The 27,807-nt window shown below is 42.6% G+C and overlaps 3 protein-coding genes across 17 annotated transcripts; 1 reads left to right on the forward strand and 2 right to left on the reverse strand.

Annotated features, from left to right (window-relative positions):
* Window positions 1–91: 91 nt before the first annotated feature.
* On the reverse strand, window positions 92–15,896 carry LOC128755240 (WD repeat-containing protein 37-like). 5 transcript variants are annotated; one of them, XM_053858419.1, is made up of 14 exons: window positions 15,873–15,896; window positions 13,717–13,915; window positions 12,095–12,191; window positions 11,828–11,923; window positions 10,816–10,880; window positions 8,245–8,383; window positions 8,096–8,167; window positions 7,943–7,987; window positions 7,666–7,742; window positions 7,253–7,487; window positions 6,939–7,080; window positions 2,951–3,085; window positions 2,683–2,797; window positions 92–2,021 (listed from the first exon to the last, which is right to left on the reverse strand). In XM_053858419.1, the coding sequence occupies exons 2-14, from the start codon at window positions 13,867–13,869 to the stop codon at window positions 1,890–1,892; spliced, it is 1,503 nt and encodes a 500-aa protein (XP_053714394.1). In that variant the 5' UTR covers window positions 13,870–13,915; window positions 15,873–15,896; the 3' UTR covers window positions 92–1,889. The 5 variants fall into 5 exon arrangements, with proteins under 5 accessions (XP_053714394.1, XP_053714392.1, XP_053714391.1 ...); XM_053858417.1 differs by lacking the exon at window positions 15,873–15,896 and adding an exon at window positions 15,282–15,846; XM_053858416.1 differs by lacking the exon at window positions 15,873–15,896 and adding an exon at window positions 15,347–15,845.
* Window positions 15,145–18,678, forward strand: idi1 (isopentenyl-diphosphate delta isomerase 1). 8 transcript variants are annotated; one of them, XM_053858425.1, is made up of 8 exons: window positions 15,151–15,288; window positions 15,364–15,484; window positions 15,915–16,096; window positions 16,415–16,584; window positions 16,648–16,740; window positions 16,808–16,938; window positions 17,009–17,113; window positions 17,191–18,671. In XM_053858425.1, exons 3-8 carry the CDS (start codon window positions 15,954–15,956, stop codon window positions 17,401–17,403), a joined length of 855 nt encoding a protein of 284 aa, XP_053714400.1. In that variant the 5' UTR covers window positions 15,151–15,288; window positions 15,364–15,484; window positions 15,915–15,953; the 3' UTR covers window positions 17,404–18,671. The 8 variants fall into 8 exon arrangements, with proteins under 8 accessions (XP_053714404.1, XP_053714396.1, XP_053714400.1 ...); XM_053858422.1 differs by having other exon boundaries at window positions 15,364–15,503; window positions 15,609–16,096; window positions 17,191–18,670; XM_053858423.1 differs by having other exon boundaries at window positions 15,609–16,096; window positions 17,191–18,670.
* Window positions 18,314–27,717, reverse strand: LOC128755239 (copine-3-like). Of its 4 annotated transcripts, XM_053858413.1 has the most exons (17): window positions 27,554–27,717; window positions 26,143–26,287; window positions 25,454–25,633; window positions 25,031–25,105; window positions 24,880–24,951; window positions 24,733–24,813; window positions 24,100–24,189; window positions 22,760–22,858; window positions 22,586–22,672; window positions 22,457–22,516; window positions 22,253–22,386; window positions 21,674–21,728; window positions 21,549–21,600; window positions 21,338–21,471; window positions 20,764–21,000; window positions 20,420–20,545; window positions 18,314–19,012 (listed from the first exon to the last, which is right to left on the reverse strand). In XM_053858413.1, exons 2-16 carry the CDS (start codon window positions 26,272–26,274, stop codon window positions 20,435–20,437), a joined length of 1,599 nt encoding a protein of 532 aa, XP_053714388.1. In that variant the 5' UTR covers window positions 26,275–26,287; window positions 27,554–27,717; the 3' UTR covers window positions 18,314–19,012; window positions 20,420–20,434. The 4 variants fall into 4 exon arrangements, with proteins under 4 accessions (XP_053714388.1, XP_053714387.1, XP_053714389.1 ...); XM_053858412.1 differs by lacking the exon at window positions 20,420–20,545; XM_053858414.1 differs by lacking the exons at window positions 20,420–20,545; window positions 24,733–24,813; window positions 24,880–24,951; ... (2 more) ...; window positions 26,143–26,287; window positions 27,554–27,717 and adding an exon at window positions 23,242–23,277 and having other exon boundaries at window positions 24,100–24,173.
* Between the last annotated feature and the right edge of the window lie 90 nt (window positions 27,718–27,807).

The following is a 27,807-nucleotide window of genomic DNA, read 5'->3' on the forward strand; positions in this document are numbered from 1 at the left end:
TGGCCAGATCGCGCCCCTAGACCACCAATCATGATTGAAATGTGCCAAGATATGTTTCATTTTCTCACATAAAAGAGTAAAAGACAGCATGAACGTATTTCACAGACTTTATTGGACAGTGTCAGAGTTCATGTTCCTCCACAGTAAAATATTCCAAGTCGTTCACATAATGAGGTTTGGGTTGAATATGATCTGACGCATTGAACCACCCTCAAATCTGGCAGACAATAATTTAACACATCAATCTGAAATCATATTTTCTCCAACAATTCACACCGACGGTGACAATAGACTCATCCTTTCTTTCTTTCTTTCAGATTGAAATGACATTGATATGAGTTGGAGACCGAGTTCTGGAGCTTAAGCAGGGATAAAAAAAAAAAAAAAAAAAATCATCTGCGCTGTTCGACTCCATCGCATCACAGGGGACTGGAATGGAGCATCACTGCTCTGATGAAAGCAGAATTTAAATGTAATAAGGCATTTGGATGACGACTTTATCTAAATGCTACTGCAAAACTTCTATTATTGACAGCAACATTGCTTTCTACTACTCTTTTAATACAGGTATTTACAAAAACTACAGCAAAACTAGACACATTTTTTTTCGGGATTTACAGCACGGAGATAAATATTTCTTCAAGTAATAGTCACGTTTTTTTTTTTTTTCAGACCGATTTCTGAGAATTTGATTCAGAGCACCAGACGCACGGACGAAGACTCTTATTGCTCCTGTTGTTAGACTGAACATCGAGGCTACATCCACATGACTATGGTTTTTATTGAAAATGGTCGCGTTTGTGAAACAAAGTTGAACAATAATGAATAAAAAGATTGTGGTAAGGAGAAGAGGATGGTAAAATAATGAGGCACTTTATGAATCAAAACACTGAAGTGTGGACACATCCTGCAGGAGATGAAAGAAAATCCAGACAGATATAAATTCACAACTCCGTTTAGCGACTTTAGCAATGTTGTCGAGACGTGAACGTTGACTGGTGTTATTGCTGATGACGCTTGGCATCGGGACAGGAAGGCAGAAATAATCGAACTGAAGACACAAAATACTGAGTCACACCTTTCAGGACTAACACATAACACTGTGCAGGACACAAAAGAAAAACATAAATATGGAAGCTCTCTGTCTTCATTCAATATTCATGAACAAACACTGACGTTTGTCCATTTTATTGATTCTATTTTACTGTCCAAAAACTCAATGTTTTTGTAAAATAGAAGGCTTTTTTTTTTAAAGATAATTTTGGGGGTTTTCACATGAAGAAGTGAGTAATTTTGCAGGTATTATTTGAGATGTTTTCAGGTACTGGAGACACATCAAGAAAGCTTATGTGACGTTTTCCATACCTCTGTACAAACAAACAAAGTTATTTCAGGCTGAATTCGAAGTCACATTTTTGACCCTGATATATAAAGATTGACCACTGAGGCGAGCTCCGTTAAGACACTTCAATAGCCTGCACAGGTCCAACACAGAGGCCAGGACATCTTCAGAGCAGATTCTGTACAGGTAACACACGCGGGTTTATCTACATGCACGTCAGCGGTGACTAACAGCAGTGAGGTGGACAGCAGTGAGCGATATATATATATATACACATGTATTTGATATCACAGTCACCATGCGTAACAAATCACCACACACACACACGTGTTATCTGTGGCCGGGTTCGCACCAAGGTCGGCGAGAGCTGAAGTCAATTAACCATGTTTCACACCATCCACTGCGTTTGCTCGACAGCCGTGAAATATAACATGACTAGGACAGTTCACAGGCCAAACACACGCTGGCAAGAGCCAGGCCACAGATGACACAGTGTTGTGTGCACCGTACAGTATATACACACACATGACCATCAGCGTCTGAGGTGTCACTTCTCCTGCAGCAGAGCTGGGATGTTGATGTTCCAGCCGATGGCCTGGCGGTCGAAACCACAGGTGAACAGGTTGCAGGACGCGTTCTCTTCGTTCCAGGCGGTGCAGCACACCATGCGACGGTGGCCCTGCAGGCACACAAAACAGAAGTCGGAGAGTCAAAAGCGACACGGCAACAAAGCCACAAGAGAGGGAACTTTGGGACACGCGAGTGAAAACAGCGCAATCTGAGCGGTTTAATGTCAATAAAAGATGTTAGGAGTTCATGACTCCAGTTCAGAATGTTGCCCACTTTGTTTCATGAGTCAGTCTCCATGCTGGACTCTGTTATTAAAACTAGTTTAGAAGTGATCCTCATGCACCACTGACCATTTTTTTTTTTTTTTTTTTTTTTACACTTGAGGCGAAGCTACTCCTTATAGTATTTGTCATTTTAGTGAAATTAGTGAAAAGCCCCACTAAATTAGAGTACCCAAGTCCCACCCCAGTGAAGGGATTTATTCTTCACCAAATATTACATCTTTCTTTCCACCTCCACAGATATTTAAGCCTGAAGTAGAAGTGAAAAATAAGATTTCAAGCGAGGTCAACGTCAAAGATCTCTTCAAATGAGCCACAAAAACCGGAGCTGCTCTCTCCGCTCACAGTCCTTCAGTCAGCATGAGAACCCAGAGCCATGTGAGCAGCTGGTGCAGCGAAGTCGAGCAGGGAGACAAGACACGCTTCTGCTCAAAGCTGCTACGACAGCAGATCCATCCAGATGAAATATCCTGTTCACATCATCCTCACCATTCTGTTGCTGCGCGGCAGTCGGGCCAGTCTCACGCCGTTCATGTCAAACAGTCGGACCTGGCGATTGTCGTGCGGTAAGGCGATGATCCTCTGGTTGGCAGAGACGCTGATCCTGAAGGTCAGACAGAAGGTAAGGCAACAGACACTTCATCAATGACGTGGCTCGCTCAGGACAAACAGAGGTGGTGCATGTTCCGCCATTGCAACTGAGCAACGCTTGTGTCTCAGTACATTTGACGCAGAGCCGGTTCGGTCTCACTCTCACCTGTTCACTGCCGAGTCAGTTCGAATGGTTGCTATGGGTGACCGCATGTTCTTCAAGTCCCACACTTTAACCGTTCGATCGTCACTTCCCGACACAACGTTGTCGCCCACCGTGAACACAGCCGACGTCACCGTGCTGCCAGACACAAACAGAAGCAAACATCACGGTAGGGAACTCCACTATTTTAGCCCATTAAAACACTGTGAAGACAGGAGCGAAGAAACACAGGCCTTTGACAAACCAGGATTGAGTTATAGCATGACTAAATCCATGATTCTACTTAAATTTTTCTTTGTGTGGTTTGCTTCTAGAGGCCATTTTAGGTACTACTTTTCATTCATTTTTTTACATTTTATTTTTAATATAAGTGTAGAATTCAAATATTTAAAATAAATTCAACTTTTTGAATGCATTTCAATTTTGCTATTAATATTTCAGATCACAATTATTCCCACAGACTTTTGCATTTTCTAAAACAATGACCAGAGCAAGAAAGGCCTGTCAGGTTTGTTCACCAGCTTGTGAAGGCAGATGTGTTGATGCGGATTCAGCAGGAGTGAAATATGAAGTGGAATTTTTCTATTGATATAAAAAGGGTCAGTGTTTCAGACAGCAGAAAAACTCAACCCTCCTAACTCCATCTTTTTTTCTTCTATTCACCACCTCCAACATTTCTTCCTTCCACTCAACGGGCGAAGCTGTAATTTCCCATGAAGCTCACACAGCGGCCACACACGTCCGCTCACATGCAGCCTTCCCCTTTAATTCAAATTGACACAGCATTAACTTCCAATTAGGGCTGGAAACTTTGTCCTATTAGAGAAGCAGCAGAAACTACTGTACCGGGAGCAGTGCCCACTGACCGCTGCGAGCAAAACCCCGGGGAAAACCCGAGGTGAAGCGCGTGTTAAAGAGAGGGTCGGCGAGTTTAACACGGTGAGGAGAAGCGAGGAAGTGGTTTAAGTCCAACTCTTTAACAACAGCACCACAGGAGCCTTGACAGCAGGGATGAAGAGGCAGAGGCCATCCAGCAGACCACATCTGTCTGCGTCAACAAACAGCAACAGGAAGACTTAAAGCACAGCAACATGTCTCTGAAGGGGCAACATTAATTATGATGCTGCACAATAGCACTTTCAGCTGATCCATATTTCACACAGAACTTGCATCATTCCTCTGCACTCTTGAACTGTTGGACCAAACAGTGTGGGCCGTTCAACTCGCAGTGGGGCCACATTATACTCCGTCACAGTCACCAGGGGTCAGAAACAAAAGTGAAGAAAGAAAGTGTGCATTTTTAAATGTGATTATTTGTTTTTGATGAGGACAACCAATAATATTTTTTACTAAAAATATTTACTATTATGATATGTATTACATTATCTGATGTGATATTAATAAAAAAATAAATGTGGGGAAAAAACAAAACATTAAAAAATATTTGCAGAGTCGGGTCTATTGCCTACACAACACAGACGAACACTAATCAGCAGGTGACATTGATCTGATTTTCATTTCCATTTTACAGTCTTCTGTAAAACTTCAATTTTAAACATGAACAACCAGGGGCCAAAATAGACATCAGTAAAACCTGAAATGATCTTCTGTACCATCAAGGTCATGTATCATAACTTTCGCCACCATGAATTAAGTTGATGAAAGACTCATCCATCCTCAAATAAAACAGTAATAATTTTGAGAGTAAAAAAAATGTGGTCCAAGTCATGACACTGTGTGAAAGGTCATGTGACAGACCTGTCAGGATCATAGCAAGTGTCTTTTCCAGTCAAACAACTCCCTCCACAACTCGCGTCCACACCCTCTCAAGCACATCCACTTCTATCAGCAGGAATCTAACGTCTTCAAAAGCCGCCGTTGGCAGAAGAGACAAAGGTGACACGGCGCGGCGTTTGTCGCGCTTGTCCACTGACACTTCCCATTTGCTCCCGGCTGTTTGGTTAGCTCACTCGCAGTTGTCATTACGCTGCAATTACAGCCATGTGGCAGCGTCCGGTGGACTTTTTGCTGCCGCGTCCGGCTGTCGGGGAGGATTTGCTGTAATTGCCATTGAAGAGGTTGAACCCTGAAGCCGCCACTATCCTCGGCATATTAAGCCATTCTGATGCCGCTTGAAGTGGAGGCACATGAAAGTGCTGCCATTAGATTTAAAAAGTATAAAGGCACTTGGTTAAATCTGTGCTTCAGAAATATCCCATGTTGATTCAGGGGGCAACTACGTCACCATTCATCCAGTGAGACTTGTGTTTTAATAACTTTTAAACACAGAATCTTCCAACTCTACAACTGTGGAAGGTAAGTTCACAACTATACTGAACTAGTTTGGAGTTGATCTGATGCTGCAGCTTGAGCCTGTGCTCTCCTGCCTGAAGCACAAACACATGTACGTGCATCATCTCCTTATCAGAGACACGCTGACTACGTGTGTTTTGAGGCTTTGAGTTTCAACAATACTTGTGTGTTGGATTGTCAAAAAATGAAAAACAACCGTAACTACCTTTTCATTCTCATTTGTATTAGTACAACATGTAAGGAATGTATTTCAGAGGTCATTTGGGGTGAAAATGACGGCGGTAAGACAATGAAAGAGGGAGGGCCGGTAGCTGTGAAACACCAGCGTTTAATCTCATTACTGCAATTGTCCATGGGAGAGAATTAGAGTGGGATCCACAGGAATTATACTTGTTGGGGACAGATGTAATGAGCTTCACATAATCCCTCTTCAACTCGCAATCAAGAGTTGCCAGAAAGTGCGAGCAAATCAGCGGCTCACATTTAGACGCGCTCATTAAAACCTGTCCCAGCTCCGCCGAGTGCTGCCGCCCAAAGATACAGACAACTGACAGTCACCTTCTCTGAGTCGAGCGGCTGCTGTTGGACGTCGACGGCATGAGAGCCGCATTACGCCGAGCGGTGGATTAATGTGAAAAGGGACCGATAAGGGAACAGAAAGGAGGACGGAAGAGAAAGGGAGGAGGGTGGGAGGAGTCAACGGAAAGACAAGGCCTTGTCTACAGAATGAGAGTCATGAGGAGGATTTGTCTACAGTAATATGTTAGGAATATGAGCTTGGCAAATATGTGAATTACGCAGAAAATGTTAAGAAAGCGTACCACAGCACCGCCGTGTGGCTGACCATTGCCACTACATGAAGAGGAAGCATTGTAAAAAAAATCTTCTTACTCTTAACACATTACCAGAGTTTTTCTGCAACGTACGCAAAACAAAGCTAAAAGAAATTAACTCTGGTAAACAAGGCTGATGAGCTTTTGCACTTGAGTAGCAGAGATTTCCAATGCGGAAGCCCAGTCTGGGAGTCCATGTCATTCATGCAGCTGAAATCTCCTGCCTGTTAGCTGCTCTGGTGCACATACATACAAGGAGTTTAGGCTCTGCCAACATGCCCTGGTAACACGGGTGGGTGACTAAATTTGTACAGACTATAAGAGAAATATTAATCTGTCAATAAAATACCTAAACTTTCAAAGCACCATGAGTCAGTTAGAACCCAAAATACATGAAAAAACAACAGGTGTCTTGGCGCACCGGCATCCACTGACGTCACATGTGGGAAAGAGAATGAGAGAGGAGTTCACGCTTATGTTTTCAGGATTTCTCCTTTTACTGAGTTCCTTTTCGCCCATACACTGACCTGAAGTTGTCATTTCTAATACATTATGAACAGTAAGGATGATAACACAAAGGGCGCTAGGATCGCAACAGAATAATATCACAATCGGCAGATAATCCAAATAAAATATCAGGCTCAGAAGGGAAAACGTGGGTTGGTGCATACCTAGCTGAAATGCATGTAGCGATGGGCGAACAGAACCTGAACTATGACCAGCATGTTGAGAGGCAACATTAATAATGACATCATCAAGTAACTTGGATCAATAAATCACTATTGATGGTCAGATTTGCCCCAGACATGTTCAGTAAAACACACAAGTGAAGTTGCTGCACTTACTCGGTGTGGCCTTGAAAGACGTTGACAGAGTGGATGGACGGATCCCTGAAGTCCCACAAACGGAAGGTTGTATCTCTGGACGAGGTGACCACGAGGCGCTGTGTGGGGTGGGTGCAGCAGTGGGTCAACTCCTGGTCATGTCCTGGACATGACAAACAAGTCCACACATTGTAGATATTATATAATATGTAGATATTGTATTAACAATCAAGGTGACCTCTGGCACAATCGATAGCCATTTTCAAACATCTTAAAAGTTAAAAAAATACAAAATAAAATCAAAGTAAATACGGCGGGTGCATGTGTTTTCCCACCTGTGAGTGTGTGCACCAGTTCTGACGTCTCCACCTCATACAGGTTGGCGGCACGATCCCATGACGCCGTCACCACTTGTCGGCCGCCGACCAGCCAATCGGCCGCAATAACAACACCCTGGTGGCTTTTAAGTGTTGCTGTGGCAACTCGGACAGTGGGGACCTCGCAGGGACCGTCGCAGTCGACCTCACCTTCCTCTCGATCTGATGAGTCCTGGTCGTCATCACACGGAGCCTGAAAACAACAGGGATGTCAAAATTAGTTTCAATATTTCAGTAGTGAGGGTTGAAAGTTGGCAGGAAAGTTTCAAGAGATAAGTTTGGGTTTTTTTTCACTAAGTTGCAAATGAAAGGAAGAAAATAAAAGCCATTCCACGATATTCATGCTTGAGGAGTTGACTAAAGAAACTTACACTGACATCTGGTGGTGGCTGAGGGGCAGGCAGCTGCACCATGTAGCGCCAGATGTGAGCCGTCTGGTCCCCAGAGGCTGGCACGAAGAGAAACTCAAAGTCAAATGCACTGAGAATTGACTGGCAGACATGATGAATTAGACATAATTTAGCATGTATCGCACTGTGCTTTGATCATATTTTCTTGAATCAAAGTTACACATTTCACAAACAACAAGTCTGTTATTTTTAGCTCTACACTGCAAGTGAAAGTGAGTCATCACACAGGAATAAGTACCTGTGAGGGCCATCTGCTCGGTGGGGTGGAACTTGATGGAGTTGACTGTTGACAGGTAAACAAAGCGGATTCTTTTAGTGTCGGCCCCCAATTAGGCCGGCGTTGACAGCCGCATGACAACACAAATCACGTGACTCTGGATGGAAACAATACCTGATCCAGCATGACCTGCGTATCTCAGCAGACACTTTCCGGTCTCGATGCTCCACAGGAGAGCCGAGTGATCTGGGAGGAACCAGAGCGCAGGTTTGGAGATGCAGCTGGGTGTGTTGAGGCGTTTATTTCGAGGTTCAAAAGTGTACCTGCAGAGGCCGTTCCCAGGACCACTGGCTGAGTCCGTGTGATGCTGAGGTCCCAGATTCCATCTCGGTGGCCCACATACTCTTTCAGGAGCTGGCACAGAGCTCGGGAGCCTGTGGTGGCTTTAAAGCTAGAGACAATCTAAGGAGGGAGGTGGGGGAATCAGACGCCTTTTCCATCGCTGATGTGGATTTAGAGCCACAGCTTACATCTTACAATACAACAGCTGTGTGGGTAGGTTTGTCTCGGCCAATCTAGTAACAGGCCCCCCTCCCCAGGCATCTCCACACCCAGTGTACCACCCATTTCCGGGGGCAGGCAGGGTGGTGCCTGCAAGTGCGTCACAGGTACTTGTGAGACTTTGAGGCTTCTGAAACCACCCGAGACAAACCAACCCCGGAGGACACTCGGCGCGTCCCGAACTCATGTTCAAGCAGTAAAGATCTGTAACTAAACATATCAGAAGTGACAGTCGCAAAACAGGTCATGACGCTTGGCAGTTCAGCCACAGCCAACATAGTTCATGCTGCTGCAAGCGAACACCCGCCAGCAGTTTGAAGCTTCCGCTATTGGTAGTTGTTAGATGCGGCAGCGAGGAATCTCCATCACTCGTGTGAGAGAGTGTTAATGTTCCGTCAGGTGTCACAGAGCAGACCTAACACCGTCATTAAAACAACCTCAGCAAACACCAGCATGAAAGGCTCGCCGCCCCCCGTCCCCTTCTGATCAAAGAATGCATTAGTGTCCAGACGCTTGTTCCTGGCTAAATTAGTTTGGGTTTCTTTTCCTCAACCAGTTAAGGCCGCTAAATGGTCACAGTGGGAAGCCTGAATGTTTCTGACCACTCGGAATGATTCATGAACTCTTTAAAATGACTATCGGACGACGGTATTGCATGATAAATCATGTATTAACAGCGATAAGAATTAAGTAAAAATAAACAATTTTGACATAATAATTTCAAATTATGATCATCATTATACCATACACTGTTTGGCTTTTCTGTTCTTTGAAGGAGAATGTTTGCACCACGTACATGTGTAGGGAAGTTGTAAAGTGTGTCAACTGAATTTCCTTTTTTTTTTTTTAGGGACTCACATTAATTCGGAGCAGAATATGAATACTAGTGATGGGAGTTTCACCTCTTTTGCGTCTGAAAACAGAATAGTTTATTATGAAAGCATGATTGGAATGAATATATATAATAAAATAATATGAATGAGTCAGTGATCAGGCTAAAACTCTCAGCAAAAATGAACTAATACATCAAAATAAAACTAACTTCTCCGTTGACTTTTCTCTGGATTCTAAAAGCCAACAGTGTGCTGAGCTTGAGATTTCCATACAGTTAATTCCATAATTCCATTCCTATGTGGCCTCGATAGAAACGTTTGTTTCAGTGATGATGTACTCATCTTGACAAGTGTCCCAGTGAGTCTTCATATTTTTAAGGGAAATACACATTTGATGAATACAAAAATTCATCTGACCAGATCTTTCACGGTATAAAATGTTTACTAAGGAAAGACAAAAAGTCAGCTTTATTTTGGGATGCAGCAATACCAGTTTTTTCTTTTAAACAAGTGGTGTACGAGTATTTCCGCCACTACACGTTTGTTACTTGGAGTTTTTTTTTTATATATATATTGTTATTTGAATGATTCCACAGAACGTTTGACTTGTACTAGGGAGACGGTCACTCGTCCTACTCCAGTACAAACACAAATTATAAAGTTGACACAAATTGGACGAAAGAAAACAGAATCCATGTGCGGATCAGAAACAACAGCAACATCTGAACAAATTTCCCAACGATTTAAAATAATAACAAAATTATAGCTCATGCTTCAGAGAACTGTCCCACTGTGACTGTTTAGGGTCTTCAGAGACGGCAACAGGTTAGCTGTTAAATGTACAGAAGCTAAACTGCAGGTTAAATTAGAAGTCCTCCCTTGAACCTCTTTGAAATCTTTTCTAACTGTTATGATCACAGCAAGACGGTAACTTTTTTTTTATTTTAAAGTTTTATAGGGTGTGTAATGTCACTTTTAAATGGCTGTACTAAAATCCCTCAATAATGTCACTATTCTAGAACTAAGAAAACTAAAAACTAAACTTAAAAAAAAGAGAAATCTTACATACGTTATCCAAATGCTTTGTTGGTTTTGCTTGTTTCTGCACTCTTCAATATGAAGCCAACTCCAAAATATACCCCAAACTGCCCCGTGCAAACTGACATCCTGACCAGCACTGAGGAGTCAAGGTAAGACTTCAGTAAAAAAAAAAAAAAAAAAAAAAAGACAAGCTAAGCCACAAAAAGGTCACTCGGTAATTTACCCATGAATCTCCTCCCCACACTGTCGCCACACTGAAGCAGCGGGGTCCACCTATTTTGTTGTGCAGGGTGTATAATCGCTACATTGGCAAGAGATTCACAAGTTAAAAAAATATATAAAAAGGGTTCATAACAACTAAGTACTGTGAATGGCCTTAATCCCCTCCCTTCTTACTCTGGCCTGAATCAGCAGATTCCTCCATTATTAACGCAGTCACATGTTGCATGAGTGTGGTACCTTGCTGGTGGAAGCCTTGTAGGTGGTCTTCAACTTCTGAGAGAGCTGGCTGGTGCTGTGACTCGCTGTGGGACACACGCAACAAAGTATGACTGGCTGAAGCAACAAGTCCAAAACACTCTCAGATGCGCAAAACCAGTGTTTCATGTACATAATTTGTGTTGAATATATTTCATGTGGATCAGACAGCAGGTGGCAGTATTGTAGCTCTTTCGTCCATGTCCATGACTCCAAACAAAACATCACATTGACATTACTTGAAGTTGGCCATGCAGTTTCCAATCACCTCTGGAAGTCTGAAAGTTAGTGAGGTAATAAGGGAGTTATTGCTAAATATTAAGTTCAATTCATAAAGTTTAATACAAAGCTAGTAGTTTTAATGATACATGCTAAACCTTGTTATTTATGTAGTTGCATTAAAATTAAACCAGGTAGACAAACCAGGTATAAAAACAACAACAACACAGGTTTATTTCATCTCTACATCTTTCCTGTACATTTCCTGAACTTGAGAAAACATTTCTATTTTTCCATGCATTTTGCAAGTCAAGGAATAATCAGGGTCGCGGGCAAGTTAATATTCCAAGCGTAAAGTCAAATTAACAAATAAAATAACTCTGAAAATCCAACAATCCAAAGCGGTGGTCTGGATACCTGCATTTTAAAAATTAAACTCTCATCTATGACTGTTTAAATTTTAAAATAGTTGGTATTCTTTGAGTTGTAAAAGCACCTGAACACACCAGCTGATGCTGCAAAGACTATCAGACGTGATTGTAAAGTCAGAGGCGAAAAAGTGTTGCCAAACTCAATCTGCTGATGAAATTCTTCATCATTACGTTATGAACCTCACCCATGAACCTCAGAAAGAAGTTTAATTCACAAAGTTTTTAAAAAGTATAATCCACATGGAACACATATTCATCACAAAAAATGTAAATTAATGTAAATGAACTAAAAATATATTTCCTGTACACCAGTTATTTATAAACCAAACAAAAAAGAACGGCACCTTTTGTTTTCATTGCCCCCTTGCTGGGGTCTCCACCTTCAATAGTCTGTCCATCCCCAGCAAGACGTTCATTCAGAGAGTCGATTTCCCGGCGCACTGTAATGTTAGCACAGTGTCAAGGCTTTGAAAGACAAACACCAGCGGGGCAGATAAATCTGTCGGGTAAGTCAATCAACACCAACTCATCAATAACACACATTCCTGCCGCTGAGCCTTTGCTCCTTACAAGTACGAAAACAAACTTCAGCTGTATGTTTTTATACTTACGTTCAATGTTTTCAATGTAGAGATTTTCAAACTCGCGCTCTATCTGTCCAAAAAGATCCAGCAGGTTACTCCGTAAGGAGAGCGGCAGCTTGGAGTCCTGGATTAACATGTGAAAATAAAAGTGTGCACTCAGTTGGCTTCTCAGAGCGAGTGCTGATTTGTTACTATGTTACGCTTAAAAGTGAAGGCCTCGAGTCCTACACAAATGGAACATAGCAAACACATCTACTGTCAAACACAACCTGTGAGACACGGATTCTCGCAGCATATGTGTAAACACACACATCATAATTCACACTGCTGCTGTCTAACCATCTAGGAACTAACTTCTGAATCACCTTACCTCCATTCTGCTCCCTGGAACTGACCAGCTATCAGCCGACCACCAGTCTACCCCAGACTAGCAAGCGAGGAAAAACAAAAGGTTCAAAAGGCTGCGTCTGACAGCTGCTTTAGAAAGCTGCAGCCCATCAGAGAATCAAGGAAACTCGACGCTCGTGTCACTAATTCTTCCGGCAAAAGATTAAGATCAACCACTTTGCCACTGCCAAACATGTTGTCATTGCCACGGGGAAGAAAATGTATCAGAAAGCAACAGCCAGCCATTGTGCATTTAAAGCTGCTTAGTTTGGGTCCATAAAACTCTGCACCATGCTCGGCTCGTAATGAAGCCTTTGGACTGCAGGAGGAAACACAGTGTGTTTTTATAAAGCCAATGTGAGAGAGAGCTGAGAGGGGCAGTGGACCGGTAACATTAACGGAGCCAGTCTGTCTTGGCAGTTCATAAAAAGGTGGACTGAAAAGACTAATCAGACCTCGACAAGAGGAGCGTATTAAAACTTGATGAACAGTGGAGCTGCAGTTGAATCGGCTTGGAAGTGGAGCAAATGGGAATTAGTCGAATCAAAATAATCAGATGAGAGACCATCACACTATATCACGTTCAGCTCCGATTATTCAGAATTTGCTAAATGGTTGCGGCGACTCCTCAGACTGTAGAGGGCATCTTCTATTTCCAGCCACATGTCTTGCTCCAGCCACTCCCATTCAGATTTGAATATACTGAAATAAATCTGTGCTCAACACCTCATAAATCCGAGTGAACCTCATAAATACACCAAAACAATTTTTGCTTACTTATTCCATTTCCCTGGGACTATTATGAAAGATTAGACCATATTTCTGTATTTCACTGAAACCATTCGAAACCATTACGATCTACACTCACAAGCATTCCCGTCGATTTCCGCAAAGATGGATGGCACATTTCCTCAGCGACTCCTCACGAGAAAATCCTCTGTAACGCTGCCATTCAAACACGGTTTTGAGGAGCGCAGCTTTCTGCGCTGAAACTATGTAGTCACATTCTCACTGGGGGCAAAATACCATGTAGAAAACAATGAAGGATGTTGCAATACCAGGTCAAAATTAATGCTGCTCAACCGGCTGGGACTGTACCCTAAAGACTACCAAACCCACACAAGCAACCAAAACAGGAAAATACAACTAAGTCTATATTTGAGAGATTAAACTGTAAAGTACACGAGTCCATGTATCTCTAGCGCCACGCATTACAAAACCATTTGCGGTGACATGCAAGAGTGACTTCTAACATCCCTCACCTGTCCATCCAGCATGTCTCCCCTTCCGATGCCCTGCGGCCGCTCCTCCGTACTGTTTGTGCGCCTGATGGACAGACTGTGAGCCTTGCGCTTCGGTTTGGGATGACGGGTGGCTGAAGCAGAGCCACTGCTGCTTCCACCCTCCACAGGCATCCCGCCTTCGAGCTGGGTGGCCCTGCCCCCTCTACTCACCTCCTACCTGGGAAGCACAGGACATGATCCCTATGTGATATGACCACCTGAGTGAAAGTTAAAGCAACTTAGGCAGTGGATTTACATGTGTTATTTTATAGCTATCAGAAAATATAAGTCAAAAATGATTCCACAAAATCTACTTCATCTTACAAGACCATAGTGAAATATTTACTCTATAGGCGTTTCCTCATGAAAAAAAAAGGTCATCAGAGTTTACAAGTGACAAAGAGAAGGACTCTGTTGTTACAATGTCGTGTCAATATATGCTTGTTAACATAAGAACATCTGTTTGGCATAAACACATTGGAAGTATTTGTACTTGGTTCCAACATGCTGCTTCAATGTCTGTCTGAGCGGCCTAACTTCATTACTTATTGGTGTTTGTTTTACAGTTTGCTTAGTGCAGTATAGTTGGTGTTTCTGTCAAAGGTTACAACTGTCATTTACACTTCATAAATAAACAGCATGTTCCATGTGATCTAACAATCTTTTTGAACTACTCAGTTGAATTCTCTAGTTGGAATTTCCTTATACCATACCATGTCAATATGTCTTGCTTTTCTATAATGTTTTCTATCTCATTGGATCAGTTCGTCTAGCTTGTTACTGTATTCAAGTAGGAGAATTGTGTGTACTAGAAAAGACCTGAGGTAAACTTCTGCACTACGAAGCTGCTGTAGAAATAAAATGACACTACCTCGTTTCATTTGAAAGTTGAAATGATAATATATTTCGTGTTTAGGAATATGAATACCTATTGAATGATGAATGTAATCTAATGGATTTAGAAGTGCAGGACAGCGTCGTTAGAAGTCCTTCCTGTACTGTTTGGGTTTCCATTGTGCCGAAATTTTCACGGTGAGTAGTACAAACAAAAATGATGACGACGCACCGAGCTCGACGATCAGTTCATTTGCACATATTACAAACTACCAACAGACAGTGGAAGAAGGAAGCTGCGGACGCTGAGCTGTACCTTCTACTAGAAGAGGGTGGCTAAAGTTAGCATCCAAGCACGATGAAAGCGCACTTTTATTTTAATATTTGCTTCACTTGCGGTCCACACAGAACGGTGAGCTGCAACTATTAACCATTGCATGTGAATTTAATGCGAAGACAAGTCTCCACGGTCATTTTGACACATCACGCATTGTCGTTGCAGTCAACTTCCGCCTACGTAACCATGTTTGGGCTTCACTAACCAATCACCTACTACGTTACAGACACGGCTACCAATAGGACGCAGTGTCGTCATGCGCACTGACTGGAGCCCATGGTGGATGTGTAATAACGCCTAAAAAGTATCGCCACGGAAGGACTCGAACAGCCCGAAACGCAACAGGCTGTCTAGCTAAAACGTGGATAACAACCTGGTGGGTAAGTGCCGGCGCTTTATTGGCGCCCGTCAGCCGAATGCAAAGCAAACAATGCGTACTTGTATCTGGTTGAAAGGCCTGGGAGGTGCGGGCCGAGACGAGCTGTCGTCCGATGGCGTGTTGACGAGGACAGCTGGATGCCAAACCTGGAGTGGATTCTCTGGATTTGAACGTTGCACCGTGTAGCCCACTTTCTGGTGAAGCTTAACTTCCGCGGTTGAGTCGACATTTTCTTTCTCTCGAGTATTGACGTTTAACAAAGACGGAAGAGTGGCTGCATCAGAATTGTTTTCATTTTTCAACCTTTCACATTGAATCTAGACTTGGTGATGGACGAGTGGTGGATGACAGTTCGCCGTAGCTACCGCCCATATACACGCACAACTACTGTGGAAGGAAACCAGAGTTCCCAGATAAGAAGTCCACACATAATCCTGTCAGTGTAGAGTTTTGGTTTCCGACAAACTCATGTTGTTCCAAGTGCAAAAACCTGATTCAATAAATATTTGTTGAACTCGTTTGGAGACTTTGACGCATTATAAATATACAATTCTCTCAGTATTCGAATGAACGCTATCGCCTTACTGGTTGGTCCGAAATCCTCAACGGGTTTTACCACCTCCACAGCCTCAGACCTCATGATTGGATTCTCCCCGGTGTCAGGCGATGGTACGGGCTGTGTGGGCGGTGCTTCGGCTGGTGTCCAGTGAAGTAGCCCCGGTGAAGAAAGCGAACCTGCCGGGGTTCAGGCGACTGTTCACGGTCTCGTGTCGATCAGCTGCGGCTACTGGCCGCTGGTACTTTTCCAGGTGAGTCGTGTGCTGCTCTCCAGCCGCAACTTAAGCTGAGAAAAGCCTCTTTAAGCGGCTTGGTTAGCGAGCTACAGATAGCGCTGACTGTTTATGTGTCGTTGGAGACAACTTTTATTTAAAGCACAGATTAATACATTTATTGGTTCTGTTATGGAACCTGAAGTGACCTACTTGCTTACTTGTGTATGAGCTTATATTGTACAAGCAGATGATGACCACAACAAGTCTTGCTTACAATCTGTGCACGTGATTGTCAAGTTTGTTTATACTGAAGAAACACAACACTGACGTCGTGCTGTCTCCTGTGCGTCACAGTCCCGTCCAACATCCACGCTCTGCAGCCAGAATGCCGGAGATAACTGAGCACCTGGACGAGAAGCAGGTCCAGCTCCTGTCGGAGATGTGCATCCTCATTGATGAGAACGACCAGAAGATCGGAGCGGACACGAAGAAAAACTGCCATCTGAACTCTAACATCGACAAAGGTACCGGTCAAACAAGCTTAACTTTCGACAACGTTTTACTAGTCTGCTGGTTGGTTTGCCCAGGTTTGTTACACCGAGCTTTCAGCGTCTTCATCTTCAACAGCGAGGAGAAGCTGCTCCTTCAGCAGAGGTCAGACGCCAAAATCACATTTCCAGGTGCGTTCAGTTTCGCAGAGTTGTTGTTGGCAAAGTGTAACTTTGATTATGTGTGTGTGTGGCCCAGGTTGTTTCACAAACACATGCTGCAGCCACCCCCTACACACAGACCGTGAGCTGGAGGAGAAGGACTCCATTGGAGTGAGAAGGGCTGCTCAGAGGCGGCTACAGGCTGAACTGGGGATCCCCATGGCTCAGGTATCTATACTAGGGCAGGTAAAAGAACGATCACGAGAAACTTTTCTATAATCCAATCCTGTTTGTCCAGGTGACTCCTGACGAGATGACGTACCTAACAAGGATCCACTACAAAGCACAGTCAGACGGCATTTGGGGAGAACATGAGATCGACTACATCCTCTTCATGCAGAAGGTAGAATTAGTTGCCTAGAGAAGGCTCTCTTTTTATCATCCACATAACAGTGGCTGACATGCATCATCTTTTTGGAGGATGTGGAGTTGAGTCCCGACCCCAATGAGATCAAAAGCCACTGCTACGTGACCAAAGAGGAGCTGCGAGACATGCTGGACAAAGCCAAACGGCAGGAGCTCAAGATCACTCCCTGGTTCAGCCTCATCGCAGAGACTTTCCTCTTCCAGTGGTGGGACAACCTGCAGAACCTGAAGCAGTTTGTGGATCATGACAAAATCCACCGCATGTAGGACTCTTCGCAAAGCTCTAGCTGCCAACCTGGCATCCAGATGTAAGCAGCTTACCTTCCAGGCAGTCTAGATACATTGGGCGTCCACGCAGCAAGCATGACGTTCACAGCTCACTGTCTGTGTGGCTTAGCTAAGTGTTAGCATGGTGAAATTCGCCCACTCAAGTGTGAAGGTGGAACTGTCACATTTGCCCTGCTGAACATATTGTACAGCTTTGTAAATCATCTTGAACTAAACTCAAGTGCCTGACTTCACATCGCGAATAACGTTTCAGGCTCACCCCGATAGTGACTACAGGAGTCACTGGAAACGCATAATAATATATAATTGTCAGTCCTGTGATGGCAAGTCTTTAGTGAAGCCTGCGACAGACAGGAGACCCAGTCAGGATCAGTCTATGCTGAATAATGAATAAATGAATGCTACACTGACTGCAGTCTGTCCATAAAACGTTTTAGAAAAGTTAGATTTTGATGGTGAGAGGATGCCACTGTTGTTGCGTAAACAGGAGCCATTATATTACATTTAAATTGAAAATAAACAGAGTGAACATATTTTGCAGCGACATTCATTACCACTCTTATTGCACTGATGTGGTGAATCACCTACAGCTGCTCTCCCTGTCTCTGGACTCATGTTTTATTTTAATATTAGACCCCCCCATCATGTGTTATTTTAAATCTCACTTGACTCACCCTTCTTTTCACTCGTTCCCCTCTGTCCTTGTGATTGCCTAATGTCTGACCACCTTCTGTGAGCTTGGTTCCCCATACGTTTCACTTGACAAGACACTTAGGCTGTAACTTCGACTGCCTTAAAATACATACTGCATTGCTGCTCAATATTCTCAGGATTTTCTAAGCTTGATGTAAGGTGGAAAAATAAAAATATCCATGATAAAAAGCCAACATTTAAAAGTGCTTGAGAAGTATTTTATTTCTTGGCCATAACACTTTTACTCACACGGCACCTGTGATGTGATTATTATTATTATTATACATCTGAATCAGAACAGACAATAAAACAGTAACAACAACAACATGACAACAACAAACAGGTAAATATGGCATCATGATTATACCTTCTGGTAAACAGAGATGATGTACACGTTTAAGTAAAATGTGAGGGTCACTAAAAGTATATATAAAAATAAATTCCAGCGAATACTCTTGGCACAAATTTTGGCAAATGAAGAATGGCTGAATAATTATCTAGTAGGTAATTGTTAAACTTATTCATGTAGCTCACAAGTTGATATTAAAGTTAGTTATGGCAAACAAAAGAGATTTGCTTTTCTACTGTACACAAAAAGGAATGCTTCATTAGTATAACACTTTTTCAGCATTACAAGTGATACATGGTGCCCTTACTTTTCTTAGAATGTAATATTCAACATGTATGGAGTGGCGATACTGTTAAACCGGATATCATGTTTCTGTAAACACACCTGCTCTGCAGGCAGGAATCCTCTTGGCATCCTTGTGTGCTTGTTTTAAACCGCTGCTGCAGGATTAGAGTTGGGTGGTTTCAGCTTCATTGTGTTGCAGAACTCCATCAGCTGACCCGGGACTTCAGCCAACACGCTCTTCGCCAGCGCCTCTTTTGGAGACTGTGAAACACACAGAGTTGAAGTTAACTTAGTGAAGGTGGATGGAGGGGAGTCATATGGATGAGGAGCTCATGCAGGTTCAGTTCACAGCGGATCCTCCTCCATCTCACCCTGTCCACTGCTTCCTCTTCTCTCAAACCTACAAACCTCGTGTCCTCCTTCACCACCTCCATAAATCTCCTCTTTGGCCTTCCTCTCCACCTTCTACCTGGCAGTTCCAACCTCAACACCTTCCTACCAATGTACTGGCTCTCTCTCCTCTATACATGTCCAAACCATCTCTAGCCTCTCTTAGTCTCCTAAACACCTGACATGTGCTGTCCCTCTGATATACTGCTTCCTGATCCTATCCATCCTGCTCACTCCCAGAGAGAAGCTCAGCATCTTCATCTCTGCTACCTCCAGATCTGCCTCCTGTCTTTTCCTCAGTGCCACTGTTTCCAAACCACACCAACATTGCTGGCCTGACCACAGTTGTGTACACTTTCCCTTTCATCCTTGCCGACACCCTTTTGTCATACATCACACTTGACACTTTTCTCCAATTACTCCATCCTACCTGCACCTGCTTCTTCACGTCTTTGTCACACTCTCCATCGCCCTGGACAGTTGAGCCTAAGTACTTAAAATCCCCCACCTTCTTTATCTCTGGATTCTGTAACTTCACCTGTCCACTTGGGTCCCTCTCATTCACATACATGTATTCAGTCTCACTGCGGCTAACCTTCATTCCTCTCCTTTCTAAGGCAAACCTCCACCTCTCTAGCTTATCTTCCACTTGCATGCGGGTTCAGGACTCTAGAAGGAAAATCTCCCTGTACTTGGGCTCAACTGTGTCGTTCACTATGAGATCAGTTGTAGTTGCTGCTGTTCATGAGGAGTATGCATCAGCCACTGAGCAGATAACATTAGCCTAGTGAGTGATGAGGCAGCTCCAACTGGACAGGGCATGTGTCAAGTCTCCACAACCCCGGCAGTATGATGCTATTACAGCATTATGATGTGCAGATGTTCGTGACTACAACTCTGGCAAAGTCACATAGCAACAAATAAGGAATGAAAATTAAAATTAGTTTTCGTCTCTGACTTTGAACGGCCCAGAAAAAAAACACTTATTGTTGGTCACGTATTAACAGAACACTGCATTTTTTTCAACTAAAACACAACAAGCCTAGTTCAATGACCTGTCTGCTTTTAAGAATCACATTTACTGAGCTACAACTTCCCTTGACTCACTTCAAGCGAAGTCTACCCGGTTCAGGGAATAAGAGGTGTTATGGTAGTTTGTGACATCAACAGCTGTTAAAGACTTTACACACAACACACACAAAAAAGGTGGAGGGAACAGGCAGGACATGAAGTGATCGGGTAAAAGCAAGCAAAAGCTGGTCTGGTTTTAGAACTGACTCTGTGGGGGTACTCCTATGAAGGATTGGGGTCACGAGGAGGCTTCAGTTTGAATAAATTGAAGAAGGAGGCCACTTGTTGAGGTAACTCGGCCAAAACACTTTGTGCAAGAGCCTGGCTGGGTGCCTGCGAAGACATAAATACACACGGCACATATATAAGCTAATTCACAAGCTCTGGTGAGGAGGAGGGGGTCCAAGGAAGGAGGGGGTCTAATGGAGAAAGAAAATTGCTGCACTGATGCATGCAGGTATCAGTGCGATAAATTTGTTTAGCACAAAAACATAAAGAAGAAAGCAGCACTCGCATTCATCTTTTTAAAACAACACAGGCTTAAACCTTACGTTTTGGAACTGCCTGAACGGGACGAACTGAACTATGTCCCTCATGGCGGACTCCCCAGTCTGCGAGCGGAGACGGCCGTCGTCGCCGTCCAGGAACTCCATTGCTGTGAAGTCTGCTCCACCAACTCCCACGATGATGATGGACATGGGCAAGCGCGAGGCGTTGACGATGGCGCTGCGTGTGTCGTCCATGTCGGTGATCACTCCGTCAGTGATGATCAGCAAGACAAAGTATTGCTGGAGAACAAGACCAAACCATGGTCACATGGTGACAATTTATCCTGACACATCTGCCCACACCTTTGTGAATTTTCAACCAAAGAATCATCTTTTTAACATGCAAAAGTTATGCAAAAGTGATTTCATTTACAAAACATGAAGCCAGGTTGTGCTAAAAAGACAGGTATCAGTTCACTCCTTGTTTTATCTAACTCCTTCAACCACCTTTGGCACAGACTGATAATGCAACCATACAGGCTGAACTTCAGTCACCTTCTTGTTGAGTTGAGGCTTTGACAAGTTCTGGACTAGTGACATAGTTGCGTGCAGTAAAACATGCATGACTAACGCTCACCGAAGCCGTGGTCTGCTGCAGGGCTTGCTTTGCAAAACAAGCTACATGATTGATGATCGGAGAGAAGTTGGTGGGACCGTAGAGTTTGACTTGAGGAAGACAAACCCTGTAGGCCTCCACGATCCCCTCAACACCTGCATGTACCAAACAAATCAACAAATCACTACATTATTAACACATCCATGGCTCATGAATGAGCGATCACACCTACCGGCACAGAAAGGATTTGACATGTTGAAATTCAGAGGGAACTCGTGGGAGACCTGTTGGTGGCATCACACAACATTCAGAGTTGAATGATGGGAAAGGTGTGTTTAATGAGAAACATGTGGTTACCTGCCATGTTGGCGGAATCTGAGCTCCAAAGCCAAAAGCAGGAAACATCTTGTCACTGGTAAGAAAAACAGATAGATTTAGGTATATTACAAATAAAGCTGTCATTTGGTCAATTTCAATAGCACAATCATGAACAGTCTACCAGTAAAAGCTTTAGAATCAGGATGACTTACAGCAAGTTGCAACACCTCATAAATGTTGGCTTGTCATGTAACATGCAGCTGAATATTGTGTGCCATTGACCAAAATTTGAGGTATGTTTTGATTATTTCCTTTTAAAAATGTATACATTTTTAAATCATGCTTCGATATTAATTTTTATCAAATTGTTTTCATATTTTTTATCAAATATTTTTCAACTTTTCACGTTAAAAAATGTTATTGATGTCTTAACATCTTTTTTAAATTATACAATTATATAATATATAATTATATATAATAAAATTATATCCAGATGTTGTTCATATTATTATTATTATTATTAGTAGTAGTAGTAGTAGTAGTAGTATGTATTCATTTTTAAATACCTCCACAGACATTGTTCTGACCTCTTTATACTATACTCTTCTAATATAATACCTGTCATAGTCCTGGATGACATTCCCCACAGACCAGATAGCAGACAGGTACTCGTTTACTCCATGAGGACTGATGTAATGTAGAGAGGAGGGAGACCTGGGGTCCCCGTTGGAGCCGGTGAAGTCAACAGCAACCTACAAAGAGATCCAAGAGGGACTCAGACAAAGATACTAACAGGTGTCATTTTTATCAAAACAAACTCACGGTGAAATTCAGTTGACAACCTCCCATAATATAATCCAGAAACGTGTACTCCTTCACCACCTAGAGGAAGAGCAGTCAGAGGTCACTAAACTATTACAAGAGAAAAACAAACATTTGAGATTAAAATACCTGGCACAGTTTCACACTAACAACCCCAGAGTTCTTGTAGCCTTTTTTCTTCTGTTTCTTTTTGCTGTTGATGCATTCAAATTCAGCCTGGAAAGGAAGCATATGAGTCTTTGTGGCTCGGTGGCAAAACTGCTGAAGTGGAAGCTCATCAAAGCAAAAAAAAAAAACGTATACCGGAGATGTTCGTGACGCCCCCTGCAGGCGTGTCATCGTTGTCTCAAAGATACCAATGAGATCATGTGAGCCGTCATTGTCGTAGTCGTGGCATTCAACCTGCGCACGTAAGAAACACAGTGAGATACACTAAATGGGAGGGAGAGAGAATTGAATCAGAAGTATTGGTTCACTCAAAACACACCTGAAATGATTTCCAGTTGACTACTGTATAAAATCCTCATCCCATTTGAGTAAACCAATATGTAGTGGAAATGGTCATGCAAAGCAAACAGAGGTAACTCTTCAACACACTGCAGAAGCAAGTGAAGAAATGAAATTTTGCAGACAGATGTGTGTGTATGTGACAAAGAGACTGTTTGGATCTACGAAGTTTTGAGACACTGCAAAGATGGAGTCCCGCTCAACAACCTCATTCAAACACATCCGAAAGTGACATGAGATGACCAAAAACAAACACTGGAGTTTCCGGTTTCACTCACTTTCTGGGTTGGCTTTCATCCTGACTGCTTCGGGAGCTAGAACAATAGAAACCACTAAACTTGTGATCATTACACTAAAACTGATGTTGTGCTCACGTCTTGAACACTCCATTCCATCACCATGTTTTAACTGATCTGCTCTGTATTTTTTTGTAGCTCGCCGTTATGACATAACGTGAAACCTAAATCTTCTATACATAGATGGTTCAATGAGCAGGGGAGTTGAGCCACTGCTTTTTGGAATAGTGAGGAGCTGTGTGGGTGAACTCAGGTATCGGGGACAGATTGAAGAGGTGCAGTAAAGACTTGATCATGGGAAAGTCCATACTACACCAACATCAGGGGTGAGGAATGAAACACAGTAGAGAGCCGCATTACATACGGTGACTCACAAAAGCGAGAAGGACAGATGGAAAACAGTCCTAAATTTAGCTTTAATTTCCTTATAATTAATAATAATAATAAAATAACCACATGACTGTTAATTGCTATAGGGCAATAAGATTTGGGTGGAAAAATAAATGAATAAAGACCTAAAACAAAAGAATCTTAGAATTAAAATGATGAAAAAGGTACAACCTCATGAAAGCAACACGAACCCGGGCAAACTTTACCCTAGCCTGGGCTATATGAAAGGCAAGCATGTACGAGTGAACTTCAAAGTCATACAGTTAAGACTAATGAAAGTTTGATTCATCTAGACCTGATGACTTTACTGTTAAGAGATCATTGAAGTGATACTTAAATTGCAATCAGAAATTTGCAAGCGTCTAGCTGCAACTGAATAAGAGCCAAAAATAAATAAACAAGTGCTCAGTGATCAATATTTTCAAATGAAAGAGGAAGGAAAGTTGATACTTTTATAGGTTGGTCCATGTTGCCTCCACACAGAGACTGCAGTGGGATTCTGAAAGGTCTCCATGTTGGATTCAAGTTGTTCTTCACCACCTGCACAAATAATGGTTAAAATTAAACAGCCACAAGTCAATAGAAGTGGAGAAGTGAGGAAAAGACGACACAGACAAGAGAAAGTTCACAAGCAGATTGATCAGACGATTGACTGAAAGAGTCGTAGCCAAACTGACGGTTTGATTCCCCTCTGTTCCAATAATGTCTGCTTTGAAGAAATGAACTAACACTATGTTAGGTCAAACTTGGCATTATGTCATGTGTGCTAATACACATCGCAGCATAATTATTATTAATAAAGCATAATTATCAGCATTAATGTCTGTTGAATAACATGTTGACACATGGGGAGTGACACTAAGGATGTGTTGACACTGCTGTGAACTGTATGCAGGACATCTAATCTAATTAGACATGGGAGGAGGTCAGCATGCGAGGCACGAACAGATGCAGCAAAAACATTGCTACAATACATGCTGGATACAGATGCTCTTATCTCAGTGGGAAATACAATACATATGGAAGAAATGTTAATTTGTACATATATAAAAATCACCCTTTTTTGCCATTCAAATTGCTCACCTCTGTCCTGTGAGCTAGCTGCCATCCAGTTGGCGTCTGCTTGTAAAACTCCAGGAAAGGATCGGACTTTCCAAAGAAATCCTGGAGAGGAGTCAACATATCATCATTAATACATGCTTGCTGATAACTCAATAACAAACCATATACTTTGTTATCCAGTTTTCTCGCTTCCACTTCAAAGTTTGCAACCCTGTTGTCTTTGATTTCTTCTGCACTTATCTGCAGCAGGATAAAAGAGTAGGTTAACACTAAATATAATTGTAATTACCATGACATTTATGACTATTTTATCACTTACAGTGATAGTTCCTTTCCCTGCTGGTGTTTTGTTCTTCTTGACAAGTGGTCTTGTCAGTTTTTTACTGGACACCACCTGAATGAAGTCAAGAAGGAAAGGTGAGCTCATGTTGGCACAAACGTCAGTAACATAGGATTCAAGAGGTTTATTTGTCACACATACAGTTATACGAGGTACAATGCATGGTGAAATTCTTTGTGTCCCTGCATCCGATAAAAAGGAAGTGTGCAATACAAGATGCCATACACAGCAAGGCACTCAGATTTCACCCACGAAGCAGTTGTTTACCAAGGGTGATGTGAACTGTCAAATGCAGTGTTCTGTTACACATTGTTGTACAAATGCACGAATGGAACACAAAGATCAGCTGCGAAATCTAGGAATATTTTGACGTTGAAAAAAGCTTTAAAAAAAAAGGTATACCTGGCCTAAGGTGGTCTCCAGTTCCCCAAGGAAGTCATCATCACTCAGGTCGATGGTCTTGTTGTCTATGTCGTAAATGCCAAACTTGAGCTTTTGCACAATCTCAAAGTAGTAATCGATGATAAACTTCTTGGCAAACTTTGGGGAGAGACAATTCTGGACTTTCTCAGTACGTGCCACCTGTGGGAAAAGGCTGAATTACAACACACATCTGAGACAATTCAGAGTAAAGCTAGGATAACTCTTTACATGGAACATGGTCATCTCATCACAATACAATTAATGAACAACTAGATTCTTCTTATGAAATATAAACTACGATTACACAATAGGCAGATCAGTAATTGTGTTACAATCTTTCTCGTACATATTCAGTAGTAGCTACCGTATGCTAATCTACTTTAGAGTCAACTGGACACTGAAGCTCATGCCAGGCATCTTTCCATCAGCTAGTTAATGATTGACACAAATTATAGAGTCCAATGGAAACAGTGACAAAGTCACACCTGGAAACATACAAGCAACCCACTCTTTAGCAATGCACCTGTCCTCACAGGACGTTGTGTAAACTTCATCACTTCCTAGTTTTGTTAAGCTTGGAGGGATTGCTAAACTTTGATTTTGTGAAGCGAATCAAGTTTGAGATCAGATCAAAGGCCTTGTAAAACCATTTGTCCGTTTCCTCTCACCTCATACCACTTGGAGTCCGAGCTGCTCATCAACAAAACACAGAGAGGGTCTGATTTGGAACCAATATCCCGGTCCAGAAGGTTGTCACAGGACACGGTCAGTTCCACCTTGGTAACACACTGAGCTGCCATAGTTGATGATTGCCTATAAGCCAAGAGAGAGTGAACTATAAATGGTCTATAATGTAAAGAGACAAGCTACTGAAACACACACAGCAAACTTTAGAGCCATTTTTTCAGTCCACAGAAGTCAATAAATAATTCTCATGAGATTTACTGACTGTCAGGGGTTGCACAAAAAGAGTTTGCGACTTATGTTTATGATGGAAAGAAAAAAGACTTTTGGAAAGCAGAGAACAGGGGGTGTGCATTAATTTAATAGTCATTACGTCATGACTTATGCAGCAGCATGATCTAAATTCAAGTCAACAGCTCAAGCATCAAGTGCTACAAGATCTTCTTGGCATCATAATTACAATATTATAATACACTGATACCGTGACTTAATATCTGTGTTGAGTTTCAGTTCAGTAACAGTATTTCTTATTATTTGATGGGAAGGACAGACAAACGCCCCAGAGTTAGAATGTTCTGACAATTATTTCACTTAAAAGGTTAGAGAAGCACAGCAAATGCAAGTGAGGTTTTGAGGTCGCTCTATTTCAGTGGTGCATTGTGGTCACTTGCATGTAGGGACCAAGATGAGCCGCTTCCGGAGGAAAGATACAGATAGTCAGATACAGCATGTCACAGCCTTCCATAGGCCATTAACAAAAGTGGGGGTCAACAAAATATGTTCAGTTTCAATGTCTTAGCCATAAGTCACTGAGAACGAGTGAGAACAAGTACATACAAAACATAGAAGTCATAGAAGTAAGCGCCATTCAGACCATTTGAGCGTCGCTCTATGGCTAATTCTTCTCGACGGATTACATTTTCAATTACAAGTCCATCACAAGTTTTCGATTTATTATGTTGCCCAACATGATGTTTCCAAACGTAAAACCCACACTGTACGACCCTTGTGCCTTAAACCTAGAATAGAATTGAATGAGGAGTATTTAAATGACTTGTGACGTTTTACACATCAATTATAGGCTACTTTTAAGTTAGCCACATGCTAGCTGTTAGCGCAGTGACGTTATCGCAATACACACACACACACACATACATACACACGCACGCACACACTCACACACAGTGGCCGCCCCGGAGGGCGTGGTGCAAGTGCAGAGTGGAAAATGTCACATTAGACAGAATGTGGCGTTCAGAAATGGAACTACGGGGAAGGAAAGTCTATTATGGACGGACAATGCGCTAACCTAGCAACGCCATGCCAAAGATATAACGGCTCGTTTACAACGACAACGTCATGACGACGCAATGATGAAAAAAAAGTGACACTACTTACCGCTAAGTACCGAGTACAGCTGTTTATTGTGGTCTTCAAAGCAGAGAGCGTGTTAATTCCCGGCAGCACTGCGACGTCAACCCGACGACTACTAGCAGATTTTTGCCCAAAAGCCTCTCACCAGATTTGCACCCGCCCACATCGTAGCCCCGCCTGAGCAACCGGCCGTCGCCATGTCAACTGTCAACCATCTGTTTTCGGTTTGTATTTAAATTTCGGTAATCATCGCTGTGAATTGTAGTCATTCATTTTTA

This window comes from Synchiropus splendidus, chromosome 3 (genome assembly GCF_027744825.2).
Source record: "Synchiropus splendidus isolate RoL2022-P1 chromosome 3, RoL_Sspl_1.0, whole genome shotgun sequence".
Taxonomy (NCBI): Eukaryota; Metazoa; Chordata; class Actinopteri; order Syngnathiformes; family Callionymidae; genus Synchiropus; species Synchiropus splendidus.